The sequence below is a fragment of the Camelus ferus genome, chromosome 15 (genome assembly GCF_009834535.1).
Source record: "Camelus ferus isolate YT-003-E chromosome 15, BCGSAC_Cfer_1.0, whole genome shotgun sequence".
Classification (NCBI taxonomy): domain Eukaryota; kingdom Metazoa; phylum Chordata; class Mammalia; order Artiodactyla; family Camelidae; genus Camelus; species Camelus ferus.
In genome coordinates this window covers 50,099,445-50,121,310 of record NC_045710.1, presented here as the reverse complement: position 1 = coordinate 50,121,310, position 21,866 = coordinate 50,099,445, and the positions used below count along the sequence as shown (strand labels likewise).

The 21,866-nt window shown below is 38.2% G+C and overlaps 1 protein-coding gene across 1 annotated transcript in view; it reads right to left on the bottom strand.

Moving 5' to 3' along the window:
* ANTXR1 (ANTXR cell adhesion molecule 1) overlaps window positions 1-21,866 on the bottom strand; it is a 218,427-nt gene that overhangs the window by 178,417 nt on the left and 18,144 nt on the right. Inside the window, exons 2-3 of the mRNA XM_032497718.1 lie at window positions 15,907-15,978; window positions 11,309-11,380 (exon numbers count right to left, since the gene is read on the bottom strand). Of these exons, the coding sequence (XP_032353609.1) occupies window positions 11,309-11,380; window positions 15,907-15,978 (144 nt within the window). The remainder of the gene's footprint in view (window positions 1-11,308; window positions 11,381-15,906; window positions 15,979-21,866) is intronic.

Sequence of the window (21,866 nt, the reverse complement as noted above, 5' to 3'; positions counted from 1 at the left end):
TCCTTAAGCAATAAGCAAGACGCTCAACCCCTTCACCGCATCTGAAAATGCTGATCCTACCTCTGTGCCCCTTCATGAGGAGTATTTCCAAGCTGATGCTGTTAAGAGGCCATGAAGATAAAGTGTGTAAAGGGCACATGCTTTCAGGGAACTGCTTTCTGGAAGAAGTCAGAGGGTTTGGGGTGGTGAATTGCGTATGCTTAAGTCTGTTTTCATCTAAAACTGTATATAATAGTAAAATTGTGGGAAACCCTACAGTATAGTGATTAAGAGTATGGACATTGGGGCCATGATGCTGGGGCTTAAATCCAGGTCCCTACACTTTCATGACAAAGTGGCTTGAGCCTTCTCTGACTCAGTATGCCCATCTGTAGAAAACATATAATAAATATAATTCCCATAGCAACCTTACAAGGTAGGTATTATCATTTTCTCTTATTATAGCAGAAAAAAAGTATTCTAGGTCATTGGAACATGATCAACCATTAATAAAAGAGTATATATAAACACATACAAACACATATGTATTTATGCATTTGCACATAAACATAGTGGTTGCTACCGTTTAAGTAATCCACAGATGAGAAACAAGACAGTGGCATGCATACAGATGCAGTGAATTAGGTGGGCTATGTAATGCACTAGGAAAAAAAAACTGGATTTAAAAATTCTAATTTTGTGAGTTTAAAAAAGTTCCACTGACTTCTTACATGAATTTAGGCAAATAATTCAATCTCTCTGAGGATGATTTTCCTAGCAATGAAGTGATGCCAGTGGGTTGGATAAGGCATGGCAATTCTTTGACACACAGATGTTTTGTTCTGCTTTGTTTTTCAATCTTGCAAAGTTTAGAAGAAAGGTGAAATTTAAAGTTAAAAATAGTGATCTGGGTCTACACACTTTAACTCCTCTTTTTCTTTCCAAAATGCTGTAGAAACAGCTAAACTGGTATAACAGGGGAAAATGTTTATCACTGCTGGGAAATTGGTAAGGGTGCCACACACACCCCAGACACTTGGAAGAATTCCTGTATGAAATAGAGCCACCGAGATCAGGATGATGGAAGGACCTAAAAGCCTGGAATTCCAGGAAAGGAGAAAAGTCTGGTTGTTGGTGGGATAAGTTCTGAACACAGTGATTCATCATCTACACCTGACACCAGATGTGCCAATAAGCACATGAAAAGATGCCCAACATCACTAATCATTAAAGAAATATGTCAAAACCACAATGAGATGCCATTTCAGATCCATTACGATGGCTGAGAAGAAAGAAGAACAGATTAAATGGATTAATGACTTGAATATAAACTACTATAGAAACTACTAGAAGAAAACACAGGCAGTATGCTCTCGTAAGACTGTACACATCAGTCTTAGCAATATCTTTCTGGATATGTCCCCTCAGGAGAGGGAAACAAAAGCAAAAATAAACAAATGGGACTACATCAAACTAAAAGGCCTCTGCACAGCAAAGGAAAACAACAAACAAAACAACAACAACAACAACAAAAACCTACCGAATGGAGAACATATTTGCAAATCATATATATGATAAGGATTCAATACCCAAAATATATAAAGAACTCATACAACTCAACAACAACAAAAAACAACAACTCAATTAAAAAATGGATGGAGACCTAAACAGACATTTTCCCAAAGAAGACATATAGATGGTCAACACGTGCATGAAGAGATGTTCAACATCACTAATTATTAGGGAAATTAAAATCAAAACCACAGTGAGATATTACTTCACACTTGTTAGAATGGCTACTAACAAAAAGGCAAGAAATACTAAGTGTTGGAAAGGATGTGAAGGAAAGGGAACAGTTTGGTGGTTCCTCAAAAAATTAAGACTAGACCTGCCATATGATCCAGCTATTCTACTTCTGAATATTTATCCAAAGAATATGAAAATGCTAATTAGAAAAGGTGTATTTCACCACAGCATTATTTACAACAGCCAAGATATGGAAACAACCTAAGTGCCAAACAACAGATGAGTGGATAAAGAAGATGTGTTGTGTATATACAATGGAACACCACTCAGCTATAAAAAAAATGAAACCTTGCCATTTGTGACAACATGGATGAACCCTGAGGGTATCATGCTAAGTGAAATAGGTCAGATGGAGAAGACAAATACCATATGATACATAAAATCGTATCAAATGTGGAATATAAAAAACAAACAAAGAAACAAAAACCAAAATAAATGAGCAAATCAAACCAAACAAAAACGAACAGATACAGAGAACAGAGTAGTGGTTACCAAAAAAGGTGTGTATGAGGGGAGGGTGAAATGAGTAAAGGGGGTCAACTGCATGGTGATGAATGGAAACAATTTTTGGTGAGCATGCTGTTGTGTACAGAAGGAGCAATGTACACTGTACACATGACACTTATACAATATTATAAACCAATGTTACCACAATAAAAAAAAAAACAGCAGAAAATAAAAAGTGTCAGCAAGGATGTGGTGAAATTGGAATCCTTGTGTGCTGTTGGCAGGAAAACAAAATGGTGCAGCCACTGTGGAAAATAGTATGGCAGTTCCTCAAAAAATTAAACAGAATTACTACATGATCCAGCAATTCCACTTCTAGGTATATGCCCCAAAGAACTGAAAGCAGAGACTTGAATAGATATTTATGTGCTAATGTTCATAGCAGCATTATTTACAACAGCCAAAAGATGGAAACAATCCAAATGCCCACAGAGTGATGAATGGATAAACAAAATGTGATATATATATATATCATAAATCACATATATAAAATGGAATATTATTCTTTCTTAAAAATGAATAAAATTCTGACACATGCTGCAACATGGATGGACCTTGAAAACATGTTCAGTGAAATAAGCCAGATACAAAAGACAAAAATTATGATCCCATTTACATGAGGTTCCTAGAATTGGCAAATCCATAGAGACGGAACATAGGATAGAGATTACCAGGGGCTGGTGAGAGTTTCAGTTTGGGATGATGAAAGATTCTGGAAATGGATAGTGGTGATGGCTGCACAACTTAATGCCACCAAATTGTATGCTTAAAAATGGTTAAAATGGTAAGTTTTATGGTATATATATTTTACCACAATAAAAAATAATGCAATGGAAGCAGTTAAGAGTAAGTTCAATTCTTACTGCGAAGACAAAATCAAAACAACTTAAATTGGTGAATTCCAGGACAGGACTGAATCCATTCCCCAAGAACACAAAAATGGTAGAGATTTGAAAATTGTACTTAGAATATAAAAGTGATGTTGGATAGATTCAAGAATCCAAAGGACAGACAGGAGAAAATTAATAATATAAGAAATAATAGAAAAAATTCTCAAGGCAAAGATGTTTATTAGGTTGTTAGATGGGGAGGCTCAAGTCCTTTACAAAGATTCAAAATTAATTGAGTGGACCCTCAGCAAGATATACTTTCTTGACTTTTTTTTCCATTCCAAAAGCAAAGAAAAACATTTTTACAAGCATCCAGAAGGAGAAATGTGCTAAATTGGCATCTCCCCTTTTTCTATATGCAATATAGGATAGAATATATGCAAATTGATGTTGGGTAACTGTCTCTAGCAAATTTAGGGGAAAAGATATTCAGAATATAAGAACTTTATATTCAATTAAAATATTTATCTGGAGGTGAATAACGACTTTCAAATAGATTGAGACCTAAAAAGTTTAATATTCATATACCCTTCAGGAAAAATTCACCTGAAAAAAATATTAGCTAACTGAGAAATTGAAAAAATAAATAAAATAAAAACTTCAAATACTGGAAAGGAAATATATATATGTGTACGTGTATTTAAGAGACATAATGCAAATATTTCTTAAGAATTGAATGAGAAGAACAAATAGATATTACTTAATTCTTACCATTATAAAGACAAGCATTCATTGGGAATTGTTACTAGAATAAAAATTAAATTATACCCTTTCAAATTATACTTTTCAAGTCAGTGGTGGAATGTTAAGATATAAAAGAGGGGTAAAAGATAAACGGGCAGGCAAAAGTATAGTAGGAAAATACAAAAAATTATAATATTTTGGGACAAAGGACTTGAAAAGCATTAAAGGTGCTAAAAAGTTTGTTTTATGTTGATTAGAAATATATTCCACAATAAAAACATGTGTAAGCTAAATAATAAGGTATAAATTATAAGGCAATGTGTTGGGAGTTCAAATAGTCATGGTGGAAAGTTTTAAAATAATCTATGTCTTCACAAATCAAGTAAATAAAAATACAAAATACTTAATAAATTTAATCAGTATATTTCTTATATAAAAGTTTATTCATCAAAGTAAGATTTTCTTTAGTATCCATGAATGATTAATAAAATTAATTAATATACTAGTCCACAAACAAAAATTAATAAATTTAAAAAGGAGAAATTATATAATCACATTTTCTGAAAAATGCAATGACTCTAGAAATTGAGAAAAATGTAAAAAACAAAAATCATGTGGAAATTGTGAAATACTTTATAAATAATTAAAAATCAAATCTAAAATTATTATAACTATAAACTATTTAGAAATTGACAATTATGAGAACAGTACATATCAGAATATGTGAGATTCAATAAGGAAGAGATTTAGAGAATAATTTATATTCATAATAGCTTTTATTATTAAACAAGAAATAATAAAATATAATGGATAAACTTTTAATTCAGGAAAAAAGATGAAATAAAAGATAAGCCAAAGGAATGGATTAATAATAGTGAAAGAATAAAATAATAAATCATAAAACAAAACAAATATACAAAAGAGAATTAATGAATACATTTAAGAGAGAACCCATTGAGTAATTTGAATGGGGAAAAGTGAAACAAAAATACCTTTACATGAATGTTGGAAAAGGGATATAATCACAGATACAGAAGAGATTTTGAAAATTGAAAAGGTATGTTATAAAATAAAAATATCAATACACTGGTAATTTCTACCACGTCTCAAGGTGGAAAATATGATAATAATGGTAAGTCATATAAGAATTTGAGATAACTGTCAAAGAACTTCTTCAGTAATGATTTAGCCTTAGATGGTTTTCCTCTGAGTTCTAGCAAACTTTGAACAGACATATACTTTCTATGTTAGTTAATATATTTCACAGCGTATGGAAACACTGCCAGTTCATTTTTCTCAACTTATATAATCCTTTTATTCCAAGCCTGACAAAGGTAGTATAAAATGCAAAACTCCTAAATACGCTTAATATCAAATATTAATAAGCAATATCTTGAGGTTTATATTAAATCAAATCCAGAAATATAATAAAAGAGCAAACCATGATGAATAAAAGTTATTTCAGGAATGCAAGGTTAGTTTCTTATCAAGGCAATCTTTTGATTTAGAATTTTCACATAGACAGGGCAAAGAAAAAAATAAAAGAAGAAAAATATAGTTTTTTGTCATGACAAAAGGGCATTTAATAAAGCAACATTTATTTCAGATAAAAATGTTTTAGTACACTTGCAATTGAAGAATCATTCCTTAGTATAGTAGATAAAAAAACTCTATGAAGTCAACGTCTAATAAAGTACATAACTGTGAAACACAAGTCCATTAAGTTTTGAAAATTTTAGTCAATATAATAAGATACACAAGAAAATGTAATAGCTATAAATATGAGAAAAGAGAACAGAAGTTACCATTAATTATAAATAATACAACCATCTTACTAGAAACCACTCTAAAATTAACTGGCAAAGTATGAGAACTAACAAAATGTTTCAGATGGGATAAGAAATAAACCTATAAAACAGATTTCCCCCAAACCAATGTTCCTTAACTCTTCTGGGGCCATAGGCCTTCTTCTGTTGCAAACTACAATCTCTCTGACTTGCAATTTTTAAAAAATCATTTTGTGGAGTTCATTAAAAGCCCATGGACCCCAAATTATAGGTTACCTGCTCTGCAGTGAAGAATAATTTCAAAAATAAAACAGAAAAAAAAATTCACTCACAATGAAAGCAAAACTTCATAATGTCTAAGAATAACCTTAACAAACCCAGCATGAGATTGATCTAAAGAAAATATCAAAACCTCGCTGGGGGAAATAAAAAAGTAAAACAGTCTTAAATAAGAAAATCAGTACAGTAAAAAGGCCATGCCATTTTTGTCAAGATTATTCTGTACTCTTCATGTAATTCAAGTGAAAAACTCAGGAATATTTTAGAACATAAAAAAATTATTTACAATGCATGTGGTAGCAAAAAACCCACTAAAGACCAGGAAGATTTTCACTCAGGATTAGAAGTAAGGAAGGATTTTGTCTTACAGGTGTTAAAACTAATTAAAATAATGTGGCCCTAGCATAAGAACAGACAGAAATGCAGTGCATCAGAATAGAAAATTCAGCAGTGGCCCCAAGTCTATGAAAGAGTTTAACTTTTCCAATTGGTAGTAGAAGATTATTCAGTAAATGGTGTTGGAAAAACCGGCTAAACACTTGAAGAAAAAAGATGATCTTGACCTCATACCTTACATTAGAATACATTCTAGAACAAATAATGATCCAAATGTAAAAAAATACATGTGTAAAATACTATAAATAAAGGTAGTCATAAAAAGGACAGCAGCAGCCCAGTCACAAGTATGAATATTGATACTAAATTTCTGAATGAAATACAGAAAATAGAATTCAACTCTACATTAAAATAATAATACATCACAACGAAGTGTAACCAGAAATGAAAGAATGACCCAATATTAAAAGAATCTATTTAATGCATTTTGCTGTATTCATAGGTCAAAGAAAATATATGAGCTCAATAGATGCCCAAAATGCATCTGATTAAATTGAGTATCTGTTCCTGGTTTCTTTTAAAGGAAGAGTTGGACTTCCTTGGCATGATGTCATTTCCAAATGATGAAACATTTCAAGTATTTCAATTAAGATCAGGAAAAAGACTACCCAGGGAGTTTTTAGGGAATCATGTGCAGTCGTTAACACTAAAATAATTTATTTTAATGGTACTTAAATTAACACTGATCCTTCATTATGCTAAGGAAGAAATCTAAAAAATGTGTTACAGTTTGTCAATTGTTTTGCAAACTGATGAAGCTAAGAAATCTTGAAAGAGCAACATGATATAATACAAAGCACATGAGTTGGACTGAATCCAAAATCAGAATACCAGACCTGACATTTTAATTATTTGATTTTAGCAAGTTATGTAAGCTCTCTGAATCTCGGTGTCCTTATCTGTAAAACTGAATCCACAGAAGCAAAATGGAGTAAACTTGCTCTAGGCTCTTTGTTCTGTTGATTATAACAACTCAGGACAAAATTTAAAAACCAAGCATAATGAAACTCTGAAAAGCAAAAACAGCAGGTGGATTGGAGAGTTAAAACCTGGAGAGGTAACCCACACAAAGATAAATTCCTAATTTTCTTTCCTCATAGCTTTAATCTGAAGGTGGACCTCAATCACAGGGCAGTAGGTTGAGATGTTACCTAAAAGGCCAAGAAAGCCCTCGTATTTCTGGCCCCTGGAAAAAGGGGCTCCTGTGGTTCAAAGAATGTGGAGGGAATCCCATCTCTAATTTTCTTCTGTTACTCCTAGCTTTGCCCCAAGGGGGGCCTCAGTACAGAACTGCATATAGCAATGTGGTGACCAAAACTCCAAGAGAAACTCCATTTTTCTTGCTAGAGAACTTGAAAAGGGGGGGGGGCATCAGTGGGAAAAGCAGTCTGTGGGGAGTGCTGGAGAGGAGAGAGCTGGAGAAGGGGATCCCTCTATTCTATGTAGGAAGCTGTATAGGTCCCAGGCTCATCTCTGAGCTACACATGTGCAGGACAGACCGAAAGCAGCTTAACAAAGTCTTTGAAAACCTGAAACAAAATGAAAACTACCACCCACAGAAGAAGAGATAGAACTTGTGGTCTGAACCTAGCTAGGGTGATTACCTACTAAAGCAAAGAAAAAAAAAAAATCAACATTCTTTAAAGGATCTGAACATGACTCAGAGTCCCAACAACATAATATTAAAAATTTTTAGAAGACAATCTAAAATTGCTTAACACACAAAATCATCTAGAAATTGTGACCCATTCTTAAGGGAGAAGATAATTAAGATGCCTGTCCTGAGCTATTAGAATTTTCAGTTATAATAACTGCAATTATTATATAACAGGAGTTATAATAACTATGCTCCATGAGGTAAAGGTAAATATACTTGAAATGAATGGAAAGACAGAAGGTCTCAGCAGAGAAAAATTTTAAAAAGACCAAGTAGATATTTTAGGCCTGAAAAACACAATATATGTAATAAGAAATTCAGTAGATGAACTCAACAGCAGAAAAGAGATGACAGAGGAAAGAGTCGATCAACATGAAGACAGAACAACAGAAATAATTTTGTCTAAAGAACAGAGAGATGGAAGATGGCAAAAAAATTGAAGAAAGCTTCAGGAACATGTGGAGTAATATCAAAAGGTCTAACGTGTGTCACTGGGATCATAGAAGGAGAGGAGAAAATGACTGGTACAGAAAAATTATTTGAAAAATAAAAGCTACAAATTTGCCAAATTTGGTGAAAGACATAAATTTATAGATTCAAGAAATTCAGCAAAGTCAAAATAGGATAAACTCAAAATGAACAAACAAAAAAACCCTGCAGCCATGCCAGACATATCATAATCAAATTGCTGAGAACTAAAGATAAAGAAAAAAATCTTGAAAGCTGTTAGTGAAAAATGACACCTTAATACTAAACAATAAATCCAATGACCACAGAGACCACATCAGAAATGAAAGTAATAATGGTTTACGGGGATAAATAAAGGATATGTAAAGTCCTTAGCAGATAAAAAACACAAATGATAGGTATTGTTAGTCTAATTGTAATTTCTTTACTACGTCTCAGCGCAACATATTTATTTTCCATTCTATTTCTTCAACCTTCTCATGGTCTCCTCTGTGTGGAGTTGATCCCAATAACTGAATGCAAGTGTATCCTTTAATATTATTTCTTTTAATTTACCCAAAATCTTTTGTTGCTCTTGTTGAAATGAGAGTCTCTGCTAATTCTGTCTTGTTTTTGAACAAGTTTTTTAAAAATTCTGTACATTTCCTCAATTATTACATAACTGGTATAATAATGCATTTCTTAGTATCTTATAATAAGACATAATATCCCATATTATGAAGATCAAGTGAGAAATAGAAAAAGTATACAAATTCCTGTGACCAACTGAAACACTGAGAGTCATTGTATTGCAGAAATAGTACCAGCTTGGGAGTTCGGAAAGCCTATCTCTTATAGTCAATCTCAGAAGAAAGTATTTTAGAGACAGATGGCTTGCCCACGTCCTTCCATAGGCTGACGAAGTTGGGGACGTGTCAGTGAGCCACATCCTGCTTTGCCAGCTGGCCAGTAGGTTAAGCCAAGCTGTCGCCACATGAAACCCAGAAAGCCTTAGCAAGGTATTTCTGGCTGTTGTTTGATGCATAAGCAGCCCTTAAATATTAAATGCTGCTTCCAGCCAAGTGGAGATGTTAACCTCAGTCTTCTCCTTGGCTCGGGTTATAAAGAGTAGTGAAGTTAAGGCACAAACAGATTCAAAGTAACGTTCAGATGACTACTTCGAACTAGCATAACCAAATGGGTCTGAGAGCCTAGACGTTCTAATAGTGTTTATCAATCTGTGCCCTCCCTCCACCTCTCCACCTTCCCAGAGGCTGTGAGTGGCAGCACACAAAATAGCCACAAGGGAGGTGTCCGCTTGGTCTCTTGGCCAAACTCTCAGGCATGGAGCGAGTGGGGCCAGCGTAAGCGGCACTAGGCAGCCTCAGGTTGTAGGAGGATGTGAAGGATGGGGGAGAGGGGCGTTTTCTCCAAAGAAAAGACATGTTTGCAGAATTAAGACTGAGATATTACTGCATAAAGATGGCGAGATCACATGGTCCATAGGCGAGAGACAATGCCTCAGCTTCTTAAAATCTCTGGCCAATATTGAAGGAAAGTCACACAGGCTTCTTTGTTTGTTTGTTTGTTTGAGTTTTTTGGTGGGGGGAGGTGGCAGTAATTAGGTTTATTTATTTATTTATTTAATGGCGGTACTGGGGATTGAACCCAGGACCTCATGCCTGCTAGGTATACACTCTACCACTGAGCTATATACCCTCCCCCCTTCACATAGGCTTATGAGTCTCTGTTTAACAGAAGGCAGCAGGTGGAGGTGAAGGACCGTGCAGCCAGCATCTAGTGTGGGTTCTCCTCTGTACCCTTAGGAACATGATGAAGCCTCGATTTCTCCTTCCATTAATACGGAATAAGAAAACCATTATTAAAATGGAGTTTCTGTGCGTATCAGATGGCAGGCGTGCTTCTAACAGACACCGCTGAAGGGGTAACAGGATTTGAAAACTTCCCCATGGTACAGAGAGCTCTTTTTGTTACAGATGGAAACAAAGACACGGAGAAGGATGAGGACTAGCTTGGATGTGCTCTGCAAAATCCAGAAAAGCTTACTGCATCCTGTTAATCCTATTCTCATTTCTAGAAGAATGTCACAGAATAAAGTCTCCCTGCCCCGCCCCCCGTGTTTACCATTCCTCCCTTCCTTTCTCCAACGTGTCCACACATCAGTCTCCCAATAGTCCCACCCTGGGGCTTCTCTCATGTGGACCATTCCACTTTTTAAAAAATGGACAAAGTGTCATTAACTCCAGAAAAGTGTCATCTCCAACACATCTTCCTAGCTAGGAATAAATGACATGTCTCTGTTTTTGCTAGTTTTCACCTGCAAATGGGAAAACCCCAAATAATGTTTTTGTTAAGCTAGGTCTAATTGATCCTTTTATGTCAACAATATTTTGCCACATTTGACTCAAATTTTCTTTTATTTTGTGGGATCGTAACCCTCCCCTTTTATTCCCTGTCTGAGTAATTACGTATGATAATATTTCAAGTTCTTACTTCTCTCACAGCATGCTTATTATATCTCTGAACTCTTTATCCACAAAATAAATCTAATTTAAATAAAAGAAAATATAGACACCCTTACCAAGAATTTGGTTTGCTCCAAGTTCGCAGACTGAGTCACCAATCAAAAGTGTGATTTAGTCATTTGTAAAATTTCACCCACATCAGGAAATTCCATCAAAGTCACCACAGAGTAAACCAGCAGATGGGTCAACGTGCAAAGTTCAAGGCATAAGTGAAAAGAGAGAACTATTCGATTAAAGTGACTGACAGATGAAGGCTGGCACTGGGCACAAAAATCAGAAGGACCCAAGAAAGATGGGTTTTGTGGTGACAGGGATGGGGCCCATCCTTACCTGTCTTCTGTGAGCTTCATTAGGGTTGTTCCTCGAGTAGAGAAGACAATAAAGGACATTCTTAGCTGTGGGCTGGAAAGGAAAAGAAATTATTTTAAGGCAGAAAGAAAGACTGCGGAATGCCGTTCCCTTCTTGGCTCCCTCACATTCTTCCCTCTCCATCACAGTGGCTGCCTAGCTACAACCCAGAGGGCATCTCCACAGCTGGTGTTGCATTTAGCCTGCAGCAGATTCAAAGCTGGGGACCAAAGAGAGGACCGGCTTTGTCTTCCTGGAGGCTGCTTCTGATTTGACACCGCCCCTTGACAAGTAAGAAAGCGAAAACTCATCACTGTCCTCTGCTCTGTCTGAAGTGTGTCCCTAGAAGACTGGTTTGCCTGCTGCCTTTACAAAGGGAGAGACCAAGAAATATTTGAGAGTGTCTCTACCACAGCTGGGTGTATCCTATAGTGAACAGAATGTCTCAGGCTGTTACAGCTTGATGCCATCAGACACCAAGATCATACAATTCCTTTTGCTCTGAAACTAGTATCATCATCAATTTTAATTTCTACTGGGCTTCCCAAGGAGGGTGCCGTAGAAGGTTGGCCTGTGCTGATGGGCCACAAGAATACCTAGTCCACTTGGTAGTTAAACTTATTATTAATGAATACATGGGCATGGTTTTTCTGTGGCACTGCTTGGGAACTTCGTCAATGCAAAATCCACACTTGGGGAGATAGAAGAACTCTCAGCTGAGGACAGACATGTTTTTCTGTCCACAAGATGCGCTGGCAGACTGCAGTGGGTTCACCACTGGAGTGCCATCCTGTGGGGCTCTCTCTGGGCAGCCAACTGGCTCATCCTTCATGGTACCAACCTATTTCTTCCCAATGCAATAATCTCTCTTACCTGATCAGGCCCCAAATCTGATAGTTCCCCCTTCCTAAAATGTTTCTCAGACCTGCCCCCCTTTTCATAACAATTGAATTGTGTCCTTGCTGGTGACCTTGCCCATCATTCCTTCCTCCAATTCACTTTTCACACTGCTTCCAGTGTTTTCTCCTAAGATGTAAGTCAGATCTTGGCACTCATCTGCTATAAAACCGCCAATGGCTCATACTGCCTCCAAGATAAAGTCTACATCCATTACCATATGTCCTGTATGGTACCACTCGTCTTTGGAAACCCTTAGCATGGTGCTGAGTATTTGGTAGGGACCCCAGCAACACCTGGTAAATTGGATGTTGGCCTCTTGAACCAGACCTGGGTTCTCTGTCCACGGCGTCATGGCGGCATTTACCACCTCCCTAGTGCTGGGCCAGTAGGACACCATGTCCTAAATGATAATAATAACAATCATAATTATCATGATAATATAATAAAATAATGGCCCACCCTATGCTTGCTATGTGCCAGGCACTATCATAAGTGATTTGCATGTATTATCTCATTAAACTTATAACAGCTTTATGAAATCAGTACTCTTATTATTCCTATTTGCCACAAAAGGAAATTGAGACCCTGAAAGAATAATTTTCCCAAGGTCACACATGGGAGAGTGGTCACACAACCTAGGGCTGAAGACCAAGCATTCTGATTCTAGAATGTGTGCTTTTAGCTCCTGTGTTATATTACTTCCCTTCTGTTGAGTTAAGTTCTGGAAAGAATGAATCTGAAATGCGGGGAATGTAGGTCTCCAAGTGGCATTGGGATATGAGTTTGGGCTGGAGACGTAGTTTGGGAGTCCTCAGCATACTTATGTGAATCAAATTGCTCAAAGAGTATCATCCGGGAGAGGAGAAGGGAGCCCGACCTAGAACCAACACCAAGATTTAAAGGCCTGGCTCCAGTCAGTGAGATGAAAAGAGAGCCCATGCTGGGGAGAATTTCAAGGAGAGATAATTGGAATCCAATGAAGCTCCTCTGTCCAGCAGGGCAAGCACTGCATGGCACTCAATGGATTTGTCCTCTAGGGCATCACTTCCGGACTTTGCCAAGAGCAAGCAGGTGGAGGGTGGGGGTGAAGTCCAGATAGTGGTGGGTTAAGGAATGAATGAGATGCAAATATATGGAGGCCACAAAGTCTTTAAAGATATTTGAGTGAGAAACCAGTAAAGAATTAGGTTAGCATGTATAGGAAGACGTGATGAGGAGATTCATTGTCTTTTGTTTTTGTCTTTTCAGACATGGAGCAGGAGAGATTAGTTTATGTCTATGGACAGTGGAAATGAAGCCAGAAGAAAGGTAGAGACAAATACAACAGAGAAACAAAGGCCTGGATGAGACTGCAGACAATGGGCTAAAATGGAGGGACTGGCTTTAAATAAGGAGGACACTTGAATCCCAGAGATGATGGGACAGGCACACATGCATCTTTTAAGAGGAAGACTGGGACTTGAGGTAATCACTTGTCTGCTCTTCTCTGGGCTCTTGGTGAGAGTGGTGAGTGTGAGTTGTAATTTGAAGGTTTAAAGAAAATGGTGACAAGTTATGCGACTGATTGAGCATGCTGTGTGTCAGGCACTGTTCCAAGGCATTGGGGGCTACAGCAATCAACAAAAGACAATCCCTGCCTCTTGGAGTTTGCGTGGCAGTGGTGTCTTGGTGCCATGCTTTGAGGGGGTCCAGAGCCAAAGAGGGCCCAAGGAGACAGCCAGAGGAACGTGCCTCATGGTCTGGATTAAGCCATGCCAATTACTCTGATCCTCAGTTTCTTCCTCTATAAAATGACAGGATTGGATTAAGTGGTCTCTTAGTTCCTCCCACCCCTACCTCTAACTCCTTTGAAACTAAAATAGCCAAGTGTCTGGAGTTGCTGAAGGAACTGGGAGAGAGAAGCGTTGAGTGCCTACTCTAAGCCAGATGTGGGGCCAGTTGGTTTGCATGTGTTTTCTCTTATAATTTTCACAGGCAAACTAGGGTTCAACCAAGGTAAACAAATTGCTATGGTTGCCCAGGGGAGCTTGGATTCAAATCCGCATCTGCTTAACTTGAAAGCCTTTTCCAAAAGACTTCTCTGCTTTAGAGGGAACAGAGAACCATGAGAGCAAATAGAGACATAGCCGATACTGTAAGTGGCTGCAGGCAGATTTGTTTTATATCTCTCCAGATGGATGAGACATTGTGGGTCGATGACAGAAAGATCTGCATGGAAACTGGAATTGTCCAACAATTGGCTTGTTTGCCTCAAAAGGAAGCAGTTTCTCACCAGAGCTATTCAAGTTGGGGGTTAGTGACAGCCCCTTAGGATAGCTTGAAAAATGCTCCTTTCAACCCTAAGCTTCTAAGAGTCTCTTAAATATTTTGTTTATAATACCACCTATGCATTTACTTTTCTCCTTTCCATCTACTTCCTGCTCCCCCACTCCTCCTCACATCTCTTTCCTCCATTCATCTGGATTTAGGGACTTCCTGCTGCAGGTCCCAACTTTTGGCATCACCGAGAAGACACCTCCTAATGCTTTCCCTCCAATCAGGCAGGCGGGCACATGCTGAGACCAGTAACTGACTTGGCAAGGAACACATTTGTCATTACCCTGGTCTCAGAGGAAAACCTGTCTTGAGACAAAGAAACTGATTGAAAGAAGAAGTGTATGATTACTCACATTGGCTGGAAGACTCTACAGAGGCCACCAAGGAGAAGTGGAGCTGCTTTAGAATTTACAATGATCAGAAGAACAATTTTGCCAAAGGCTTTGACAACTGGTTTCAAGCATTTCCAGGAACGCTATCACAGTTGTGTTATCTCTTGGAGGCTGCACCCGAGGAGGGTGAAATGGCCTCCTTTCTTACACAAGTGGGTGTCTACACACTGAAAAATAGGACCTCCGAGGCCCCTGTGATGTGTATAGTGATCATGTTCAAAACTGCATCATTCTCCCTTGGAAAGCAGTGTTGACAATGCTCAGAGAATTCTACCTGGTAGGGTACATAGCGAGGCTGATGGACCATCGTGGTTTGCCCAGGACTGAGAACTCCCAGGAAGTGCAACTTTCAGTTGCTAAAACCAGGGAAGTTTTGGGCAAATTGGGACGAGTTGGTCACTTTACACACCATGGCCTCTACACGGGGGTCCAGCAAGAACGAGCCGATTGCCCCAGCATGATGTGTGGTGAAAGAAAATGTTAATGATCCTTCTAGGAGGATATTATTCACTAAGACAGGGAGAAAGTGAAAATTTTGGTCTTATAACCAAATTGCGGTCCTCTTGAAAACATGAAGCCAAAAGTTATTCTAACATGTGGCAAAGATTAAAACAAAGTCAACTACTGTACAGCACAGGGAACTATATTCAATATCTTGTGATAACTTATAATGGAAAAGAATCTGAAAAAGAACATATATAAACTGAACCACTTGGCTGTACACTGGAAACTAGCATTATAAATCAACTATACTTCAGCTTTTTTTTTTTTAAAAAAGAGAAGAATGGAAATAAAAGCAAAGAGGAAAAATAGCAACAAAGTCAAGTCTCTGTTCCAAGATCTCAGCATCAAATTCCAAGATCTCATCACCTTTGGCATCAAAAAGCATCCCCAAGGTTGTTAGTAATTAGTAAAATAGCAAACACAGGCTGGTTTTACTCACGGATGAGAACTATACATTATGTTTCTCACCTGATGAATTTATGAGCCAATTGTTCCACGAAGTAATAGATTTCATTCCAGTGGTGCAGCACACTTCCCGATCTAGGAAAATAAAGCAGGTGTGACTTAATCAGGTGTTCATTTGTTTTTACCTTGTGTCATTTCTCTTCCTATTCTATTATTTGACATTTGATCTATCCTCTATGGGGCTCATTATCTGAAAGTTCCATAACTATGGAAATTATTTGAAAGGGCACTTAGGCTTAATGTTGGAGTTCTGAGAATCTTATTAAAGAACTCCCTTCACTCCACCTTCACTGCTTTCCACCCCGACTCCACACACTCGGATGCTGGAAAAAAACCTCTGGGCCCAACCAGATTCACAGGTTAGTTTCAAAGCTTTAAGAAATAGTTATTTTTGTGCTATTTAAATTATTCCTCCGATTAGGGAAGAAAAACAATTCCAATTTTTTGAAATTAAATTAACACAAACTAGATGCCCAAACAGATAAAGATGAATTCCCCTCCTCCAAAGAGTCCAAATTCATTTGTAAAAACAGATTGAAAAATCTCTTAAATAAAATACCACAAAACTAATTCAGCAGTAATCCAAAAGAATACTAATTAATTAATTGGTGGAGTTTATTTCAGGAAGGTATTGACAGTTCAACATTTAAGTGTATCTAATGTAACTAGTCGTACTAATACATAAAGGAAGAAAAATGAGACAGCCTTTCATTATTAAAAAGGAATCCTTTTACTAAAAAAAGAGGCAAACCTTCTCTAAGACATATGGAATCACAGAATTTTAGATTTGGAAGGGGCCTTATTTATTTCCCAAGGCTCACTTCTGTTTCATTGATACCACTTACTACAGTTTTAATTCATCTTATAAGTATTGTTCACAGTGCTCGTACTCAATCTGTTAGTGACATCGTAGTAAGTTTTTCTGTTCTAACTCACTCTTCTGTCGCCTTGATGCCTCTTTCCTTTCACTTAAGGATCTGTTTCAGCTGAGCTCTGCATTTCTGCCTGTCATTCTAGTAATTGTTAGGGTTACAGTTTGCTTCTTGTACTCTGACATTTTGTACTAAATGCTAACACATTTTCCACTGGTCTCAGGTTACTTTTATTTTTTTATCTTAATTTTAACTTCCAGAGCATTATTACTATTTGTCTTTGTTTCAGACTGTTTTATAGATCTTTAAGATGAATCTGTGCAAAGTAGATTTTATGCCTTCCTTTTCATGGTGCAATCTCTCTAGGAATTCTCATTCTGGTTGAATGTATTCCATCTCTATGAGGAGAATTTATTTTTCTCTGCCTTATATCTAGAAATGATATGTCTTATCTGAACAAAAGTGATACAATATGTTATGGTCATACACTGAAAGACTCTCTATCGTAAGTCTATCTCATGTTCCCCAAGTTCGTCTATAAGTTCAATTTTGGGAAAAATTCTGAAAGGATGTTTTGTGAAACTCAAAAACTAACCTGAAAAATGAAATGAAGATTAAAGTTCTAAAAGTACTCAAGGCAATAATGTAAAAGAATGATGTTGGAAAGCTTGCCCTGTCACATGTAATGACTCCAGATGCATGATACATGGTATACCAGTAGAGCCAACGGAGTAAAAGAGAACCCACACCTCAGTGCATGTGAGGTCATGCTATATAGTGGAAGAGGTGATTCAGACTGGGGAAGGAGAATAAACCCTTCAATACATGATGCTGTGACAATGGACAAAGGCAATTAGCTCACTATCTCATACCAAATGGAACCCTAGATGTATTAAAACCTAATAGGTAATACAAAACTTTCAGTCCATTGGGTGAATTATAAGAGATTTTAATGTCATCCGGTGAGTGAAGGATTTCTTCACCAGACACAGAAAGTAGGAATTGCTTTTTAAGAATAATTTTGACTACCCGAAGTGTCTAAAATTCTGGATGACAACAAGATGCCATAAACAAGTTCAAAGACAAGGAGAGAGTGAGAGATGTCATCAACCAATATAAAAGGGAAAAGATTAGTGTCTAGGATAGGTAAAAATTAACAAGACAAACAATAGAAAAATAGACAGAGCATCAGAACAGGCAATCCCCTGAAGGATGGTAAATCAGTAACTGAAAAAACATTCAACTCTTCTAGTAAATATAGAAATGCCTATTTAAACAGTCCTTTGGGGACAAGCAAGCAGTCTCGGGCGGCAGCAGCATAGAGCCCACAGGATAGCGGGGTGAGGAGTTGGGGAGATGGGGAAAGAGATCAGGGAAAGGAGGGGACAGGGGCTCTTCTTGTCAAAAATAAACTTTTTCCAATTAACCTCCTCTGTTCCAGTTTCCCAGCTTTTTTATATTCCACTGGCTCAGGACACTCAAGGTCCACACTGGCAAACTCCTACTCATTCTTCAAGACCCAACTCAGTAGTCCTGTCACCTTTGACCGACACAGATGGGGCTCAGTGCCCCCATCCCATGCTCTCTGAGAACCAGGTCAGTGTCGGTCATCATCCTCCTTTGATACTGGGTTGGGTTGCAGTCACTTTTTTTTTCAAGCTCCCCTTGTGAGGGTCTTAAGGCGATTTGGCTATCCAGCATTTAACTTGTTTATTGGCTGGAAGAGAGAGTAGCCTGGGGAGGAGAAACCTCGATTGCTCACAGACGCCTCCTGATCTTTTGCCAGCTGGACAGCACCTCTTCTGCCCTAGTCTGGATGAATAACCTTGGCTCCAGCCAATTCCTGTGACCCTATGTGAACCCGAGGCGCCTTCCCAGATGGATCAAAGGTTCTAGAGCACAGCTCCTTGGAGATCGGGACTACTTAATCATCAACGGTAGACCTCTAAGCTTAGTGTAAGCTGGGAGTCTCCTAAAAGCTCACCAGAATAGTGCATCCTAGCCCTGGGCTTTTAAAGCTTTAGAAACCCTTTCATTAGAATTCCAGCCATCCTCCTAGACAAGGTTCAGTTGTATATTTCAGGTCTTCAAGACTGGTCCTGGCTGCTCTTTGTTAGCTATGGAGTGGATGCTCTGGTTCTGGGGGTCCTACTGAAGGTTTGATAGATATGGCCCAATGCAGTGTATGTGCTTCCAAAGAGGCACCACCTGTCTGATTATAAGCCATGATCCAATCCAGAATTCTACAACTCCTTTCCACTGGAATCAAGAGATTTCCTTGACTATTGCTCATCTGTGTGCATTTCTGAAATGCAATGTTATGGTTTGGTCCATAGGACCTGGACAAGTGCTATCTGAGATTTTGGTTACTGAGGGGTAGGGTAAGACACCTAATGATGAGAGAGGACTCCCCACAGTTCCTCTATCCCATATTTGATTTTCTCTTCTGTAGAGAAGTCCTGCAGTGAGGGAATTAAACTGGGAGGGGAGGCAAAGGGTTGTTGAAATAGGATCTCGTAACTAGAATTGGGGGCCTATTCTTGGCTCTCTGCTTAAGGCGCAGGGGTTTGGAGTAAATCCTTTTGGATTACTATTTCTTTGTTCTCAAGGATTGGCCCTATTTCACAGCCTCAAATCAATTTACATCCTTTTACTTATGAAACAGGGTCACCCAATGATAATTCAGACATTCTTCTGTCTTAAAACATGTCATTTTCACTATTCTTCTGACTGAGACCGACATGTAGGATTTAGACAATTTTGGTATTCATCTGATATTTTGATGCAAGATATAGGGAAAGATCCGAGAAATATCCTGGAGTGTGGGGAAAAGTCTAAATCTATCTGGAAAGCTTTCTTGCTAATGGGCAATGGCTGTATTTTCTCAAGAAGAAAGTAAAATGAGACTCAAGATAAAACTGGTGGTGAGAAGGTATTGACATGCTGACTTCTCCCATCCCAACTCTACTAATAATGGCCCTATTAAGGTTTGTTGTTTTGTATGTACACATGATCAGTCCTTCCGTAATTATATAAGCCTTAGCCAAAACATACCCACTTTAGCACACAGTTGAGATGTACAAAGCCTATTCTTTCAAGCACTGAGGGGAAACATAGCCTTCTAAGATTCTGGGACCAAATTAGTTTTGTCTTCTCTGGGTTACCGTGGGATGCCAAGGGGCCTCGGCTTCTAGGCAGAGGAATATAGGGTTATGTATATCTGCATCTTGGAATCCTTCTAGTCCTAATTACTGAGCTCCCTAACCCCCACATGCATGCTCTATCCTACCCCAAGATCAAATCACCCCTTAGAGAAGGAAAGAGCCTCGTGCCTGCTGCTATGATTTTAGCATGGAGGTGAGCTTACCGGAGGTGCAGCTCATTTCTTTGTAACCCAGATCCCCAGGAGCAAGGGGCTTGCCTGCCTTGGTGCCACTGTCCTCTCTCCTGTCTCAGCACCACCCACTGGCCACTGCTGGACTCCTAACTCTGAACTCTAACTACTTCATCCATGGGCCTCTGGAAACTACCCACTGGGATCTCAACCCAATGTCTGTCCTTCTCTCATAGGGACAGATCTGCTGGGTCTTCAATTCTGTTTGGACTTACTGTCAAAACATGCAAGTCTCACTTGCACTTTGCTTTGTAAACTGATTTACTGATTTGGGATCTGACCTAGTAGCTACTCCCAGAAAAATCAACGGCTCAACCAGAAGGAGGGTGTAAGTTGGGGAAGTGGCAGAGAGTGACTCCAGAGCCAGCTTCTCTCCACCCTCCATCCTTCTTTATCATGCTGACTTGTTTAAGAATTAATGATCTTGCATGGAAGCAACCAAAATGTCCATTGACAGATAACTGGATAAAGAAGATATGATATATGTACACAATGGAATGCTACTCAGCCATAAAAAAGAATAAAATAATGCCATTTGCAGCAACATGGATGGACCTAGAGATTATCATACTAAATAAAGTATATCAGAAAGAGAAAGACAAATACCATATGCTATCATTTATATGTGGAATCTAAGAAAATGACACAAATGAACTTGTTTACAAAACAGAAACAGACTCACAGACATAGAAAACAAACTTATGGTTACTAGGGGGGACAAAGGGGATAGGGATAAACTAGGAGTTTGGGATTAGCAGATACACTCTACTATATATAAAATACCTAAACAACAAGGTCTTATTGTATATAGCACAGGGAACTGTATTCAATAACTTATAATAGCCTATAATGAAAAAGAATATGAAAAGGAAAATACGTATGTATAACTGAATCACTGTGCTGTACACCAGAAATTAACACATTGTAAATCGACTATACTTCAATTAAAATTAAAAAAAATTTTTTTAAAGAAATAATGATCCTAACGTCCCAGCTATGGAGCACTGATGTTCTCTTCAGGCAGTAATGGCTCACACAGCCATTGTTACCAAAGCCCCAAGCTAGAAATAAAAACTCCTTCTTGGCCCAAATATAAGTAGTACTGGGAGAGTTTTCACTGAACTCTGTTGTGGATTGTTTTTTATTTTTATTTTTTAGAATTGCTTTTAACACACAACTGCTGGCGAACTCTGGTCAAAGAGAGCTGAAATATCCATGTTGTGTAAGTCAGTGGATGTGAAAGGTCCCAGATATTTGACTCACTTCAGTCCTAACACAAATGCCATTCTAGCCCCTGAAGATTTCCATGAGCCAACTGGGTATCAGGATGGTGTGGAGGATTCAGGCTCCTTCTTGGGATTTCGTGCCTGGGTTCCACAAGTGTAAGTCTCAGCAAAATTTGGAATTCAAGTAGCCTCCTAGGAATTCTGCTTGAACACAGCCCTACAGAGTTCTGTGTCCAAAGATTCCTTCAATATACCTGGATCCACTCAAAATCAGAGTCACACCTCCTCACACTGTAACCAAGCAGGAACCTACTGTCATCGGTGAACATCTGATATCTGTAATGGTGTTTGTATCTGCTTAACTGTATAATGTTTTAAAGGGTTTTTCTCATACTCTTGCTGACTCGGGTTAGGCTGGAGAGGAGGGAGGCTTGGGTGGTTGCCCAACCCCCTCCTGGTGCTCAGAGCCCT